Here is an 11,229-nt window from a genome sequence, read left to right as displayed (position 1 = left end):
TGGAGCAAAGTAACTTGCGGACAGCGTTTAACCCCTGGGCTGCCAGCGCATCACGGGAGCACGTGGCACAGATGCAGAAATGTTTTCCCTTTTCTGCACGCTGGGAACCATTCCCGTTTTCCTGTGCTCAGCCAATGCTTAATTATGCAGGAACATATTTGGTTTATTAAGAATTCAGCACTGATTTTGTTAACTGCTTTGTTTGCAGTGAACGCTTTGACTTAGTTTATCGCCGAGAAGTGGAAAATATAAAGCTTGTTAATGGCAGCACCACACAGGGCACAGTTTTTTATTATTCTCTCCTTCCTGCTCAAGTGACCTGGCCTAAAAACTCAGAAGGAGTTTTCTAAAGCTAGCGATTTAGGAATTAATTGTTAATAAACAAGCTACAATTCAACATGGAAGCCCATCGGACGCTGCCGTAACACCTCATGAAGCCCCGCAGCCGCTCCCCAGGGGTCGATGAGCTCCTGCCCGCGCTGCTCACTGGCGCCCTCTCACGGCCACCGGCGGCTGCAGCGCAGGGCGCGTCCCGCCCTTCCCGCCCTTTTCTGACCTCGCACCTGAGTGAGGGTGGGGCGGGTTGAGCCGTTATTTTTGGCGGGCTGCTGCTCGCTCCTGTCCCTTCAGTGTGTGGGAAGGCGGTCTGGTTTGTAGGTGAGGGTGCTGCTGCGTGTGAAGCGGTGTGCAGGTTTAGCCTTGTGTCGCCTGTTGCTTACTTTTTGTTTTACTTTCCCTCGCATGTTTTAGCTCAGGGCTGTGCTCTGCTCACTTTCAAGAGGAAGAAAAATAAAGCCACGCAGAAAAGGGATCTTATGCCATGCAAAAATTGGCTTCAAGGGCTGTGGCGTCAGGTGTGAGAGGTTTCATTTTACAAGTGTGTTATTTGCTAACATCCATGAGGCTTAATAGCACTTGCAGTGCATTTCAATCACAAATCAGGTGGCAGCGAGGAGCTGGGAGCTGCTGCAGTTGTCACAGTGCAGTTAATGTGCGCCGCAGAATTAAAGGCTAAACTGATTCCTTGCATTTGAGTGTGCTTTTAAATTCAGCAGCAAATTCAGTGTTGTTATTGCCCGCCAAGATCTTAGGGCATGTGACTTTTGCTTCAATGCTGAATGTTGTGGGCTATCGATCTGCTAATTGAGTGCTTGGGATCCCTGTGAGCCCGTTAAATTCAGCACAGATCCTCACGCGTTTTAGGTTTGTCTGAAGTGATGCATGGACAGGTTAAACAAAGCGCTGAGACAAACTGCCGTAAAGTTGCATGTAATTTGAATGTGTTTACAGCGTTAATTAGCTCACTTTCCCTTTACCTACCTTTCATACAGTGAATACGGAGGAGAACCAAAAAAGCGTAGGCTATTGAAGCACAGCACAGCCATGAAAAGGAGTTCAGCTGATGCTTCAAGCCGCAGCACAGCAGGTATTATCCATTCTTTTGCACTTACAGCTTATTCATCGTTGCGCTCATATCCTGGAGCCCATTTCCCAAGTGGACTTGTACGGATTTCTATGTTATTACGGCACAGTGTAAAGTTTTGGAGGCACGGGGCTGGCAATGCAGTGATACGTATAGCTCACAGACTAATTTGCAGGATGAAGGGCTCAGCCCTGTGAGGCAGTGACTGGGCTACGCTATGCTACGTGCTTATGAACTACAATTCCCATGGGTAATGTAAGTAAAACAATTGTCAGATAATCGCTATTTACATACATTAAGTGTAGGCTGCATGTGCTCCTAGTGCTGGTGTGGTGTTATCGTGTGAATTTTAATTTTAGGTTGTTTGCCTGTGCCTCTCTTCAACCAGAAAAAGAGACCCAGGCAGCCCCTCACCTCAAATCCCCTTAAGAACGAGCCGGCTTCCAGTTCTGTGACTCATGACTTTTCTTCCTCATCACTGGGTAATTAAGATGTGTCTATTTTTGATGGCTCTATATCCAACTAAATATTAATTTTATTCTTGTATTAAACAAGATATTGTCCTTATCAAGAACTATATGCATCCTTTATATTTATTTATGAGAAGCCCATTGTTTAAAACTTGTCCTCCAGGAAGTTTCTTTCTGCGCAATACAATTGAGCTTTTTTTCCTTCATGCCTGGAGGGAGGTCGAAGCTTTGTGTGCTACAGAATGAAGTAGCATTGGCATTTAAATAGTCTCTTGGATTTCTGACCTTTTGTTTTCAGTTGATTTCAATCAAAATTCAAGCCCAGTATTACAAGAAGAAACACTTACAAGATGTCTTTCTTGTAACTGAGAAGAGAACTTCTGTTCTTCAAATTGTACTTGGAAAGAATGATGCAGTATTCAATCATTGTTTTTCTTGTGACAAAAACGTGTCTGTGCTAGTAAGAAAGCACCATCTAGAAAAGCAGTCTACTTGCTAGAAGTTGACTTATAATTACAGATACCAAAAAACACATTCCTTTCTTTTTTTCCCCTTTTGTTCCTCCCTCCTGCTGGGACTATCTGTGGAACATTACGTAGGGCAGGAGCCCTAAGCAGACTTGGTACCTTTCAATCTTTTCACTTTGTATCCATACTCAATCTTTTGTCTTTTGGGAATCAGGCTGGGGAGCTGCAAACCCAGAAGTCGATGAGCTACAGAAAGCAGCAGACAATGGGTATGTATGTTGTACCACTTGTTCTAGATCTGTTCTTATTTGGGCACTATCAATTTGCTTCACAAACTGTGAACTGTACGCCTGCCTGAAAGTAAAGCTGCTACTGTGTCACTGATTTTTTTAACTTATCTTTGAAAACAGAGCAGATGATCACATGGCTCCTTCCCCTGTGAAATCACCCAATGCACTAAGGCCTAATTTAGTCAAAGCTGGAAGAAACTTGTATGACCACAGGTAAGTAAAAACTTTAATTTTATTATCTTTAACCAACGTTATTCTTATGTGAGAGTACATCTCACTGTATATTCTAGCAGCATTCTGGAACACCCTTTTAATTTCCAGGTATTCACTGCTGTCCTTAATAATTACGTTCTGCTTATGAGCCAAAAAGAACTGAAATGGGGCATCAATTCCAGTGTACCTAAGCCTAATTCAGAAGGATTTAAGCAAGTGTGTAATGGTTGCCCTGTAATGGCTAAATTTAATTGTATGTTCTTTGAATCTAAAGAGGCATCAGATTTTTAAATCTAAAACAATACTGCTTTTGTACGCTGTGGTTGCTTATTTGAGTGTTCAGGGTGGATACTGTGGTACTGAATTTATCTTGCATCACACTGCAGGGCAGAAGAGAAGACTCCCAGTACTAAAATTTGGAACAGAAATGAGTGCACCCCTGCAAGTAACAGAACAGGTTCAATATCTGGTAGTGGAACTACTCAAAAGTTTGAGAACCGTTCAAATAATTGGAAACCTGTTCAGCAGCAGAAAGTACCTGATAGCTCCAATTCATCTCAGCACATCAAAACAACAGAAACCAGCCAAACGCGTTCCACTAAAGGACAGTGGCCAGTGAAACCTAACACTGCGTCAGGAAATCTGCAGGATTATGGTCTGCCATATAAATTGAACTGCAATAGTCAGCAAAATAGCACGAATGAAAAGCAATTTGATTGCGTTCCAGAAGCCAAAAGTCAGGTAAATTTATGAAGTCAAAAAAGGAAGATGCAGTGAAGAAAACTTTAAAGAGAATTGTGGACAGATGATGTTTCTATCAGTCTCGGCTGCCTTAACAAACCCTTAAGTTTCTAAAAATGTAGAGCTGAGATTTTCATATTTTAATGGCCTCCAGTCCTCATCATGATCATATAAATTGGCTGGGGGTCATGTGCAGAGTCTGAACAAATACTTTAAATATGGGATATATAATACTACTGAACACCTACGTGCTTTTGCAAGTCTTCGAGTGCGTATCTCTAACTCAAGTTTTCGTCTTCCTCCAAAAGGATGTTTCTTCATTTCAATTAAAGCTTAAAGAAAAAAGGAATTCTTTGCGAATCGTATCTGCAGTCATTGAAAGCATGAAGCACTGGAGCCAATACACTTACAAAACTCCAATATTATTTGAAGTTTTAGGTAAGCGTGGGGGGCTTCCCATGGAAAGTAACTTAGTGTGGTTTCACTTGGCACGCTAACTGATGTTATCTGAGAAATGAGCGTGGTAAAAGACAACAGAAATGACTAAGCCCATTAAATTAAGATGAATAAAAATACAGTGTAATGACATCTCAGCAAACTGTTATTGTGACACAGCCAAGATATTCGTAATGTTTAACGTTGATTGGCACATGAGGATCAATATAACTTAGAGAACTGTGTTCTGCTCTGGCTAACAAGGGAATAACCCCTTTACAGTGACTGTTATGACATTTTGTCACTCCAGTTAGGCAGATTTTAAATCCAGTTTTACTATTAGAAGAGTATTAGAAGCCCATAACATACTGGAACTTCCAGGGCTGTCAGCAGGTTGTGACAGGAAACTGATGCTGATTGATACACCGTTGTGCTTTTGTGAAGGAAATGTTATCATGATGTCTTGATATCATATTTAGTACAGCTCTGATGTTTACATCGTGCCTTGGTTTTGTTACATGCTGTAGGCACCCTTGATTCTGCAGTCACATCTGGAGCGTACGGAGCCAAGAATTTTCTTTTGAGAGATGGAAAGGAGAGCCTGCCGTGTGTTTTTTATGAAATTGTAAGTATTCCATGTATGTACATGACAAAGACACCACTGCATGCTGTGCCTTTAGGAAGCTAATAATGTGGTGTTCTGAGAAAACAGAAAATAGTGTTGTAAAAGGAAGACTGGGTGTTTATACATTATTGTACCCAGGCTGGTGTAGAGCAATAATGCAGCTGCTATTTGGGCACCCTCAGACTTCAGTTTCACCAAAAATATTGAAGATGCAGGTTGGGCTTTCAGTTCAGTTCAGCTCGTAAGTTGTTGATAATAGCAAAAAGAAAAAAAAAATTATGTAAATTCCTTCAGTGTTTGATACAACTTCCAGAAATGCACTAATAAGCAGCAATCAGGCATTTGGAAAGCCTCCATGTTAGAAAGGTGATGGAATGTCTTTATTTGTTGCATTTTTGCTGAAGGATCGCGAGCTTCCAAGACTCATTAGAGGCCGTGTGCTCAGATGCATGGGAAACTATGACACAAAAAAGAACATTTTCAAGTGTGTCTCTGTAAGACCAGCAACTGTTCCAGAACAAAACACTTTTCAAGAATTTGTTAAAATTGCAGATGTTGAGATGACAGCCTACGTAAAAACAATGAATGAAATTTAAATGTAAAGGTTGTATAAAATTCATTCACTCAAACTAATGCTGAAAAATGTGACTAAATAATTGAAAATATACTCTGTTATCAACAAATGCTAAGGACAGCATTTTGTTTCCACTATTACTCTCACAGTGTATTTTCTCTGGCTATCTGTGCGATAACAGCATTTGTTATGTAGTTCATTGGATTTTACTGGAGAAATTCTGAATTAAAATGTTGAAGTTGTTTATATGAACGTAACTTATTTATATGAACTGTTCCTGCTTAACTAGAGTGAGGCAAATTCTATTTTTTTGGAATGGACTGTTCAATGAGTTTTATTTAAAAACAAACAAAAAAATCCATGGATCAGTGAGAACTGCAGGGAGTGCCCCACTCGTATCCCTTTTGTCTGTTACCCCAGTGTATGCATCCTTAACAGCAGACCAGGCTGATTAGTGGCCTCTTATCTCTCCCAGTCACTGAAGAAAAGACTTAATAGTGAAACTTCCTTCCATTGAGGCACGAGGAGGAGAAATGAGGCTGAGCCACAGGTGGCTAACGAGAATGAAAACAGTGCCTCCTTTTTAGAGATGGCCTAAGCCTGAGGAATTCTCAAACATGTTTTGAGCATCCCTAAGGGGATCAAACCCTTCTCTTACCTTCTCGCCTCCATGCCACACTGCCTATACGTGCTACCTACTGTACATTTTATTTTCCCCTTTTGGTGTGGTGGGTTTTTGTTTGTTTCTATGCCCACAAGCAATCAGTTTAGACCTTTACAAACAATTTGCTGAGAGTGAAATTTTATGTTTCTGATTTCTGTAATACTTGGCCACACAAATTTGACTTTGACAGTAGTTCAGGTGTCTCAGAAAAAGGATACTGTCAAAACTAATTCACACTGCCATTGCTTCTTACCTTCAGCTATTAGAAATACCTTCAGTACCTGTTTCAGAATGTTGACTGTGGTGAGTGTTTGGTCAAAGTTCAGTAGTGATCAAACATCAACAAAGTTCTTTGTGTGATTTCATTAAAATTGCTCTCTGCTAGAAAGTAAGATGGTGTATCCTGCTTCAGTTTCCTTTGAATAGCAACAGCATGTGTAAGAGCTCTTCCAGAAAGGCACATAACAGGCACTGCAGAAGGATTTCACAGGATACAGCTGTACACAGTAGGTATTCACGTGGTTCCCTTTGCTACACCACTAGTTGTACTCCTCTTTAAAAACAGCGGATCATTAAGACACTTGTTTAAAAGAGCAGCATGCCCTGTAGCTGTGGGAACGTTGTTTAAGGACACGCAGGAAGTTGGAAAATAATTACTTGAGCACAGAACTTCCTTGCCTTTGCCATAGGAACATCCTGTGAGGGACGGTCCACATGCATGTTTGTGTCTTTGCCTTCAAACATCTACTCTCACACTTATTCCTGTTGTTTCTATTTCCTTCTCCCCTTACTTCAACACCTTGTACCAAATTTGTTGGAATTTTTTTTTTTAATAAAAAAAGAGAGAGATGTTAAGAAAACAGTGAACAGTGATTTTTTTTTTTTTTTCAAATTTTTTTATTATACAGTGTTGGCAATTGGAAATTTCACATTTAAAATAATTGAAGTATTGTATCCAACAAGTCAAATACAGAAAACAGTTAATATTCTAAAAAGGAGCCAGCTAGTCAATGCAGAAACACATTAATGGAAAATACAGCTTTTAGTTACACTTAGAAAATTATATATTTAGAATAAAACTTGAACCTGATCCCATAAATTGTTTGACTTTTAACAAGAAAATGCTTTACACAGTTCAACTCGCAGACAGTCTTTATTTTAAAAAGTGATCTGTCAGTGTTAGCATATGGATTGTTAGCAACACCCTACTGAAGCTGTCAGTTAAGGAGCTAAAGCATATGCTTTCCTAACTGTGCTAAGAATCCCTTGCCTTATCTCTGTCTTCTGTGCTAAGCTGGTTCTGAGCATGGATGTTTCAAGGAAAGTTTTGCCTGTCCAGTTGTAGGGGTCCTGTACTTATGCTTCATTTCCTTAATGTATGGTAAAACAACAAAATTTCCAAATGGAGGCAGTAGTTGGGTTCATGGAAGGAAACAGAGCCTGACAGCGCTCACAACAAAAAAGGCTGAGTTTAAAGAAGTAAAAGATTTGGTACAGCAGCGTTGTGAATTGTAGAACTCCATTAAAACAGTACGTTGAAATTATGAGGGAGGTTTGAGCTGTGGGGCCAGAATTGCAAGAGAGCGTGTGTGTGTGTGTGTGTGTGTGTGTGTGTGTGTGTGTGTGTGTGTGTGTGTTCAACACCACACAGTGCTGCAGTCCTCAGATTGTGGTTGAATGAAGGTTCTAGTTCTGCACATGTGAAAGTTAACAAGCAATGACAGGAGCTGATTGGCTGTGCTCAGCAGGTATGGTGTGGATGTTAAGAAAAACACAAAATTTTGCTTGTGGATTTTAGGTCCTTGCAATTTTTTTTTTTTTTTGCACACTAACAAATCACTTTTCTAGTGGAACATTAAGTGACAGTCTTAAACGTTACACAAAACAGAAAAAACCCTACATAATACAGTTTATACACATTACACGTTTCAGTTGTTGATTCTTTTTAACCATATTGATCCTGTCTTGTCTAATGGTTCTAGAGTAAAGGCACAGGTTGGTTAGGAAAGAAAAGCCTGCATCTCTGTCTCTCTCTCTCTACTTTGTGGTTATCATTTCCTTTTTACTTGTTGGTCGTTATTCCTCACTTTTCTGACTTTTATACAAAAATTGTCAATTTTAGCTATTCGTTTAAAGGATGTTACAGGGAAGCGTGCTACTATACAGAAATGATGGAAATCAATTCTGCTTAATTTTGACATTCCTTTAAGCTACTTCGTTAGGTATCTGGAGGATGTCATCTCTTATTCACTGAGAGCAAAAACACACAATGCTCTTTCTCTAATTCTCAGTGTCCTTAATTCCACTGCGAAATCTGTGTTTCCAAAGGTCAGTGATAAAACTTAGTGTGCAGAATTTGCTTTTGGAGTGCATGAAAACGTAACAGCAGATCATTATTTTGGAAAACAATGCAACAGTCCATTGATGTTCAGAAGCGTGAGGAATGTAAACCAGACTGTAGGAGTCTCTGACGTATTAAAATTACACAGTGATTGTTCTGTCTGTTTGCATTTGTTATACATCCTCAACATGTCTCTGTCTGTTCCTTCATGTACACGTTCCATAAAAAAACAACATAAAAGCAGCACTAACTTCTGGAATTAGTTGGGCTCAGATAAATGAAGAGTAATGGACTTGATCACTTAGGTTGTGCCAAAATGCAAACTGAGACATACGGCTCTGAATTAAATATAATCTACGTGCCTGTTAATAAATAATAGAAAATAAAATATTAGAATTCAAATTATTTTAAATGAAACACAGAACAGTGGGGGGAGCTTAGAACCCAATGTTTCCCTTCCTTAAGGAATCAAGTGCACTTATTTCAGTCTTTGATAGTAATGAATCCAATGCTACTGAGGAGATCAGATGAATTGCACACACAAGCCCACGAACTACGGCCATGTGCTACTTCTGACGTGGAATCAGGTTCTTCTTCTTCATAGGATGCAGTAACACTTCCCATCTAAACATATTACAACAGCAGGATCTTAAAAGGATTGGATATGCTACAATCTGGTCAATTCTGGCTTGCGTTGCCACTACACATAAGGGCCACAGGGCACACACTTGTAAGCACAGGTTGTTGTTTACTGCCTTAAAGAGCAGCAACAGCAAATCTGCAGTTGTCATAGTTCAAATCATTCTGCAAGATTCCACTTAAAATAAGAATTGAAGAAACATGGGAAAAAAAAATACTTTCTTAACCTGTTACATCATCATGAGCCTTTGGAAGCAGTTACATCTCTCTCTGTTATCTTCGTGAACACGACTGTAAATCTGGAGGATTAGATCAGGATGAATGTGTCCTGACAACTGACAATATGGAGGTGCTACTAATACATAGAGATTAAAAAGAAAATTGTTCTGGTATACACTTTTAGTTATCAGGCTTAATTGTAGGCCATGGCTACTAGTAGGCTTTTTTTTTTTTTTTTAATTAACCAAAATAATTATAACAAAATATTGTTATTGGTTTTAAAATTAGTGGGTTCATAAAAGCTTTCACATTTAGTAATATATAAAAAGTGGATTGAAACTTTTTAAAAGTCTTAAGGTTTTGAGACACAAAAGAAACAGCCTGGGAGGTAGACAGATGTTCTGAGGATAAACTGACACCAACTTTTGCTAAGGCTGTGTTCGGAGCAGCACAAAGGCTGCTGATTCATCTTAGTTTAATTCCAGAGCGTTCGCTACTCGTGTGTACGGAAGACTATCAATGCACTTTTGGTCTTTGTGAATCTGACCTTCTCTCCCCATCTCCTTTTTTTTTTTTTTTTTTTTTCTTTTTTTCTCTTTAGCAATACAGCTAAATGGAAGTGCTATAATAACTGCTGCCCGTTGCCCGTAGACAGGAATGTTCTGTTCTTACACAGTAATAAAATACTATAAAATAGTAGGTATTGGAGTCGGAGATATGTGCTCTTTTGGTGCATATTTTGCAAAGAATGGTAAAAAGACAGACAACATGACCCCCACAATTGCCAGCATATACCCCCATCCAATCTGGCAGTCTCCTGCATAGTAGATGTCTGAATTCTCACAGAATCTCTTCACAGTAGCAGAGTTGAAACCAAAAGGGTAAACCAAAAGCCCAGAAGCCATAATGAACACTGGAGAGGAGAAAAGAAACCACTGTTACTACAGAGCTTTTAATTCCTTTGAAAGAATTCTTTGTTTTAGAAAGGCAAATGCGTAACATTTAAAGCAGTGGGAAAAGTTATAGCTTAAAAATACTCCTGATTGTCAGAACATTTTTCATAATTATCTCTGATGAACAGTAGTGTCATAACGCGGCAGCAAGTTAGCGCTGGGATTTTTTTGCATGAGAACTGCTGCTCATTACATAATGTCTGGAATGCTGTGGTGCACATCATACAGCCGTTTAAAAAGTGAGATGATTCAGATGTAAAGGAGAAGAGTTCCTAAACTTGCAGACTGCAGAGCTGCTTATTTTCTTCTCAATAGCATTTTTGGGGCGTGAGACAAACAGTGACTTTGTTCTGCCAAGTAACAACATTCAGTTAAAGAGATTAAATGTAGTTTTGCAGATTCTGCTGATGATGTTCTGATAATGTAACACTTTGTCATTATGCTCAGCACTGCGAACTCAATATACAATGCAATATAATGCAACATAATCTTTTTATTTGGCTTTTGATTTTTTAACAAATTAAGGCTGAAGGCTGCCTTATTATCTCATTTGACAGCTCGGGGGATAAAAACAGGGGATAAAGATATGCTGTAGGAATGTGAAGTTTCAGTAGAAAGGCACAGAGTTGGAGGAAATCTCTTTCAAGCCAAACACACCAGCAGATTAATCCAGGTATAATGAGGAAATATGTCTAAAATACAATGAAAACTTAAGCTGCTTCCCGAAGTTTGAAAGCCAGGCTTGCCTCCTGCAATTACTCTGTCTGGATTATCTGTTAGCTTTTAATAGAGCTTCACAGATCTTAGTCTTTAATGAATGCGTGTTGTTTAAATGTATGTTGTGCAATTAATAAAGAGCAGAACTATTTTTTCTGCTTTGAAAATAGGACTGCCCAAGGCACAGGTGATGCAGATACACTAAAGGGCACCAGGCACAGTGCTCAGAGTCTGTCTTTGTCCACCTTGCCAGTCAAGAGGTGCTGAGGTAGGCTGATACGAAGAGCTGTGTCACCCCAGCCCCTCTATGTAGCTCTTGTCGGAAAGAACACTGAGAAATATTGTTCATTTTATGGGGGTTTGTTTTGTTTTGCTTTTGCTATTGAACTAGTGCTATATCTATAATCTATAGCCTACTTTTAGAAAGGTTTATTTTATGCATCGGATATTACGAGGCA

General features: G+C 39.4%; 2 protein-coding genes across 3 annotated transcripts in view; one reads left to right on the top strand and one right to left on the bottom strand.

Moving 5' to 3' along the window:
- The first annotated feature begins 1,334 nt into the window (after window positions 1-1,334).
- SPATA22 (spermatogenesis associated 22) lies at window positions 1,335-7,552 on the top strand. 2 transcript variants are annotated; one of them, XM_052689191.1, is made up of 8 exons: window positions 1,335-1,426; window positions 1,783-1,905; window positions 2,575-2,629; window positions 2,771-2,863; window positions 3,250-3,604; window positions 3,913-4,042; window positions 4,567-4,664; window positions 5,714-7,552. In XM_052689191.1, exons 1-8 carry the CDS (start codon window positions 1,384-1,386, stop codon window positions 5,753-5,755), a joined length of 939 nt encoding a protein of 312 aa, XP_052545151.1. In that variant the 5' UTR covers window positions 1,335-1,383; the 3' UTR covers window positions 5,756-7,552. The 2 variants fall into 2 exon arrangements, with proteins under 2 accessions (XP_052545151.1, XP_052545150.1); XM_052689190.1 differs by having other exon boundaries at window positions 5,069-7,552.
- A 1,746-nt stretch (window positions 7,553-9,298) lies between these two features.
- The window catches only part of LHFPL7 (LHFPL tetraspan subfamily member 7), a 53,136-nt gene continuing 51,205 nt past the window's right edge, over window positions 9,299-11,229 (bottom strand). Inside the window, exon 3 of the mRNA XM_052689194.1 lies at window positions 9,299-10,014. Within this exon, the coding sequence (XP_052545154.1) occupies window positions 9,788-10,014 (227 nt within the window). The 3' untranslated portion in view covers window positions 9,299-9,787. The remainder of the gene's footprint in view (window positions 10,015-11,229) is intronic.

The sequence above is a fragment of the Tympanuchus pallidicinctus genome, unplaced genomic scaffold, assembly GCF_026119805.1.
Source record: "Tympanuchus pallidicinctus isolate F22 unplaced genomic scaffold, pur_lepc_1.0 scaffold24, whole genome shotgun sequence".
NCBI classification, from domain to species: Eukaryota; Metazoa; Chordata; class Aves; order Galliformes; family Phasianidae; genus Tympanuchus; species Tympanuchus pallidicinctus.
Note: the sequence above shows the minus strand (reverse complement) of the source record. Positions and strands in the feature narration are given on the sequence as shown.